The sequence below is a fragment of the Pyrus communis genome, chromosome 4 (assembly GCF_963583255.1).
Source record: "Pyrus communis chromosome 4, drPyrComm1.1, whole genome shotgun sequence".
NCBI classification, from domain to species: Eukaryota; Viridiplantae; Streptophyta; class Magnoliopsida; order Rosales; family Rosaceae; genus Pyrus; species Pyrus communis.
Window position 1 is genome coordinate 3227862 of NC_084806.1, and position 5907 is coordinate 3233768.

The 5907-nt window shown below is 38.5% G+C and overlaps 1 protein-coding gene across 1 annotated transcript; it reads left to right on the top strand.

Moving 5' to 3' along the window:
- The first annotated feature begins 1279 nt into the window (after positions 1-1279).
- Positions 1280-3000, top strand: LOC137730565 (cytosolic sulfotransferase 12-like). Its single transcript, XM_068469549.1, has one exon. The coding sequence runs from the start codon at positions 1280-1282 to the stop codon at positions 2276-2278; it is 999 nt and encodes a 332-aa protein (XP_068325650.1). The 3' UTR covers positions 2279-3000.
- The last annotated feature ends 2907 nt before the right edge of the window (positions 3001-5907 follow it).

The following is a 5907-nucleotide window of genomic DNA, read 5'->3' on the forward strand; positions in this document are numbered from 1 at the left end:
ATGTCTGATTGTGCTATGTTAATTAATAAGTTGGGCATAATATAGATATTGTTGTGTGAGATCCCAAGAATTTATTATCTAGAAGAGAAATATTTGGAAAAAAAAATATATGTTTAGGTTATTTATTGAGAATGTATTTATGAAAAGGTTATGAACGTCATTAACATGTTTCGGATTACTTTTCAGAACTTGAATGAATTTTTAAGATGATTTCATGTTGGACATATGTGTGATGACAGCCACAAGTCCGGAATTAGCCACGTGGAGATCAATTTGATAGCCACCAAGCTACTTACGTGGAGCTTTCTTTACATGATTAGCTTGGGTTTGCATGCACTAATTAAGCTGAAGGTGGCCGTGAATTAACATGCAGTCATCATGTGTGTGTGACTCATGGTTATATGGTAGGAGCTGTTGAATTAATGGCTTAAGTCATCCATGAGCAAACTTACCACTTTCTGCCGTCCATTTGGTCCAATTAGAGGCTACTGTTAGCTGCCTCGTTTGTAGTATAAATAGGAGCTCTGCTCCATTTGTTTTCGAACTACAATTGGCATGCACTACTTTACGTAGAGGTGGTTGTATACATGTGTGTGTGTATTAATATATATGTATGTACGCTTGTGTATATACATTTGGTTTCAAGGACTTGGCTAGTTCTTATCTCTGGCGTTTACAGGATGATTGATTCGTGGTCGGCGGAAAGTACTGCAGGTGCTTCGGCAACGGGAGAGGATCCATGCATTTGGGTTTCTTAGTGTGTGATTTTGTGTAGAGTTCACTTTTTGGGTTGGGCTTTTCTTCTGTTGTTGTTTTGGAGGGCCTAATGTTGTTGTGTTCTTTGTGATCCATTTAAAAGCAATGAATGACCATTCAGTGAAGAAGTTGGTATCAACTACCAAATAGGCCAAAAAATTCTCTAATATATATGTATATTAGAGAAGACCATGTGCAGCTTGATCATTTAAAAGCAATGAATGACCATTCAGTGAAGAAGTTGGTATCAACTACCAAATAGGCCAAAAAATTTAGAATCAAGCATGTTGGACGGCCGACCCTTTATCACATTAATATTTTATGTTTACTTATACCTACCACTTATATATATATATATATATATATATATATGTATGTATGTATATTAGAGAAGACCATGTGCAGCTTGATCCAATGGTGGGGTTGTTGCCGACGAATATATTGGATCAAACTATATATGCTAGTCGACCATTGAAGAAAACAGCCAAGACGTCTTTGGCGCCTTTCCTATTCTGAATATACCATGAAAACACCTCAACCTCCTCCTCCTGTTGTTCCCCGATACTTGCAAGAAAAGGAACTCAGCCAAGAAGACATAGACTTTATATTCTCTCTACCTACAGAAAAAGGTTGGGTTGCAGATGGCCTTCACAAGTACCATGGTTTTTGGCTGTCAACTAAGCAAATGCATGGAGTTTTGACATGCCAGAAACACTTCCAAGCCGTAGATTCTGATATCGTTCTTGTTACCACTCCCAAATCAGGCACCACTTGGCTCAAGGCACTTTTGTTTGCCCTTGTGAAACGAGCGCACTATCTGGACCCTCAGCGACACCCTTTGCTCACAGAAAATCCTCATGTTCTTGTGCCCTGTTTGGAGTTCGATGTCTACACCGACAAACAGGTACTTCCTGACCTCTCCTCCCTGCCCCGTCCAAGGCTCATTTCGACTCATCTACCGTATGTTTGTCTGCCGGATTCTGTCAAACATTCGGGTTGCAAAGTTGTTTACGCGTGTAGAGAACCTAAAGATGTGTTTGTTTCACTTTGGCACTTCTCGAACAAACTGAGGCCAGTGGGTAGTGGAACCATGTCACTTGACGAAGCGTTCGATAAGTTCTGCCGGGGAGTGAGTAACTCCGGACCCTTTTGGGATCACGTACTCGGGTTTTGGAAGGAGAGCTTAAAGAGGCCTGAAAGTGCATTTTTCATCAAGTATGAGGAAATGAAACAAGAGCCCACTCTTCACCTGAGGAGGCTGGCCGAGTTCTTGGGGTGCCCATTTTCCCCGGAAGAAGAGACACATGGAGTTGTGGACGGTATCTTAAGGTTGTGTAGTTTTGACAATTTAAGTAATTTGGTTGTGAATAAAAGTGGGAAATTACCGGCCGGTATCGAGAATAGGGCATTCTTTAGGAAAGGTGAAGTTGGAGATTGGATGAATAGTTTGACCCCTGAGATGGTGAAAAAACTAGACTCCATTACTCAAGAGAAGTTGCATGGTTCCGGGCTAAAGTTCTAGGGTTTGTATTTTTTTTCTCCCTGTGTGAGTCTTTATCTGTGTGTGAGAGTTCTTCTCCTTGTGTGAGCGAGTTCTTCATTCCGGTAAATCGTTTTGTCGCCGGCCCTAACCATGGCCAATGTCGGTGGCAGCCCTTTTTCTCTTTGTGCTTTCTTGTTTTCTTCTCTGCTGCTCTATTTTTTCCGGCCCATTTTTTCCCTTTGTTTCCACCCCTTGCGCCTTTGATTTAGCCAGCCTCTGCCCACAATCGGAATGCTTCTTTTTATGATTTCCCCTTTCTTCGCCTCCCACTTATCTCTCCACCCCCACGCATCTACTCAAACCAATTTCTTTGTCTCTCACTTGGACTTGTCCTCTCTCCACTCCGCAATTGCTTCGTTCCTCAAGCATTTTGTTTAGTCGTGTTTCACGGCCATATTAGATTGTGCGTAGTGCTTCGGCTCGGGTTTTACACCACCAATTTCCTCCTGTGTGTTGGTCTCGACCCTGCTACCTGTTGGGGTAGCTTCCGTTCATTCTCTTGGTGGCTGCTGTTCCAACATGTGGATTGTTTGCTAGAGGATGATGAAATTTGGTTCTTTTTTTTGTTTCAGGGTTAGTTCTTATCTCGACGGCGGAAGAGGATCCATGCCCTTAGGGTTTCTTTGTGTGTTTTTCTGTGTAGGGCTCACCTTTTGGGTTGAGTTTTTCCTTTGTAGTTGTTTTGGAGGTCATAATGTTGTAGTGTGCTTTGTGTGTTTTTGAGCCTCATTCTTGTATGTGTGGTGTGTTGGTAATAAAATGTCACATTTCGACTCTAGTGTTTACTTGTTACTGCTTATGACATCTTTATTTATTTGAGGTCAGAAAGTCTTTAGTGAGTAAGAGAAAGAAGGAAAGTGTATGGGATCAACTAGTTCCCTAGTAGTAATACTCCTTGACGTTACACATAACTCATCTCTATTTTTTCATTTGTAGCATAGGAGAAATCTGGAATTAGAATAATCTCAGTACTCTTCCTACTCTAATGATTACCACTAGTTCCACCTTCCTAGGAAGTTTGATCACTACAAAAAAAGGCAATAGTCACGCCTTTGAAAATATCGAATGAGGGAACGGAACTTAAATCACCAACTCTGATTCTCTTTCTCGCTTCCTTAGACTTTTCTTTACAATTTGCATCAAATCTGTTTTTTTGTTCCCAGTCTAATTTGGATCTTTGAAATTTGACATATATTTGACATCTCGTAGTGTTGTTCGTGGTTTTGAGTTTTCAAGAGCTTTTTTTTTTTTAATATTTTTTTTATCAATTTACTAACCCCAACATGCAATTTTAGGATTATTAATACCGTTCGTCCCTTTCATCTGCATCCATCGTAACCTGCTGTATTCTTTCTTCCTAAAACTCAAGCATAACATCGGACATTAATTGGTATTTAAATCATAAAATGTTTTCACATACATCAACAAACATCAAACTAAGAGCTTTGACAAAGGTTAAACAACAAAATTAATATTAAAACAAAGAAAAAAATGGTAGCTTAGAAGTGAAAAGCATATTCCCCCCCCCCCCCCCCTCCCCCAAGATGTTCAGTTGCTTCATCAAATACTATCCATTGTTTCACAAAAAAAAAAAGTGAAAGGGAAAACATCGTCATTTTATCAGATAGTTAGAAGGCTATAAATACAACACAAACAACATTAATTCATCCTTAAACTACTAGCTTACATGGGCATCCTTCAAAGCTCGAATCCTTTGCACTCCTTGACAGAACTGGGAATATATATTTTCAGGGAATCTTTTTGTAAAAATCTCAATCTCCAGGAATTTCTTTAGTATATGAATTACCTGTGGTATACAACAATTTGTATGCTACATATTAATGATTTATTGAAAAAGAAAAGAAAATTTTGATGAAATGCAGACAAAAAGAAAAGCAAAACCTGAAATCGAAAGCACATATGAAATATCAAAAATTTTACTCTTACTATCTATGTGTACTATCATTTGTACCATCTTTTTACACCATCTCCAACCCTTAGGCAAAAAACAAAATTTTTTAGCCCAGAAACAGTTTTTCTACTCTAACCCTTCTGGCCTGAAATTTTAGCCCCAGATTATTAATGAATGAACTTAGGCTACTTTTTTTCTTAAATTTACTTTTAAAAAAAAAAATTATGTAGACTATCGTAAATTAATTTTATGAACATTTTAATCTAAAAATATTTAAATTCCAATAAATATTGAAAAATCACTAAATCGATATATGAAACTCATGAAACACTAGAGAAGAATATGAAAATCATGATAGAGATGCATAAACACAAAATACATAAAGCATACCAGACACACAAAACACATATAAAGCACATGCAAAACACATGTGAAGCACATACACATGTGAAGTACATACAAAACACATGATAGAGATGGAGCACACACAGAACAAATGTGAAACACATACAAAACACATGACACGCATGAAACACAAACCTACACACATAAAACTGAAACCTTCAATCATCCTCTATATAAACACAGGTTGAATATCAGACCATCACACAACATATTCACCAATCCTTCAACTTTCAAAGTGTTTTTGTTTCCTAAAAATCCTCAATATCTCATCAATGGGTGATAGAAGAAGGCGTAGCAGGGCAATGCAGATGGCAAAATACCAAGCAAGCCTTGATATTGAGGATGCAGAAATGATCAATGCAGAAGTTGAATTTGCAAACTCGCTTATGCAATATGAGCACTATGCCAAATCTAGCTATCGTGGTTCTGTCACGGGGCGTTCATTTGTGCAGCACGATAGAGAAGAGTGTCATGACCGAATGATGAAAGATTATTTCATCGAGCGTCCGAGATTTCCTGCTCATGGAATTTTTCAATGATTTTATCCCACAAAACCTTTTTATTTTGATTTGTGCCAACTGCACCTTTTTCGCTAATAGAAACATGCCAAGCATAAAGCAACATCTTCCTCATGGGTACAATTACGACCTCTAATATACTCTCTTACCATCTTGAAATATTTGGAAATGGGAAGAAATGGTAGAAAGAAAATTTGGAAGAATTGTAGGAGAAAAGTGAGTTTTGTGTGGATGTTTGAACAAATACATAGGCATTTATAGAGTTTTTGGGTGCAGTTTGAGTTAAATAATTTTTTTAATTGTTTTAGCTGTTGGATTTAAATTTAGGCTGTTAGATTTAATTATATTCGATCTCAGTCGTTGGATTCAATGTATTTTAAAATTACATTTTTTAAAAAACAAAATTTGAATATGGACCATTGGATCAACCAACGGTCCAAAAATTTCAGTCATCGGATGATAAAAAGAGCCGTTGGGCTTATGATGGTTGCCGACAGCGGCCTTAACAGTGGGTCCCACCCTATCAAGCGCTGAAAGCCTTAGCTCGCGTGGGGCGAGTTGGGCAAGTGATCGGACTGAGAGTGGGTTGGGTTTAGGCGAGTCCACGCGTTTCTGGGCTAATTCTTGGGGGAGGGTATTGGGCTTTTGTCTGGCATTTGGGTTGGGTTGGGTTGGGGGTGGGAATAAATGGGGAAATTTGGCAAATAGCCCAGGGTTGGGTTTGGTCTTGATAAAGATAGAACTCACGCATGTTGGCAGACCTTATCTTTATT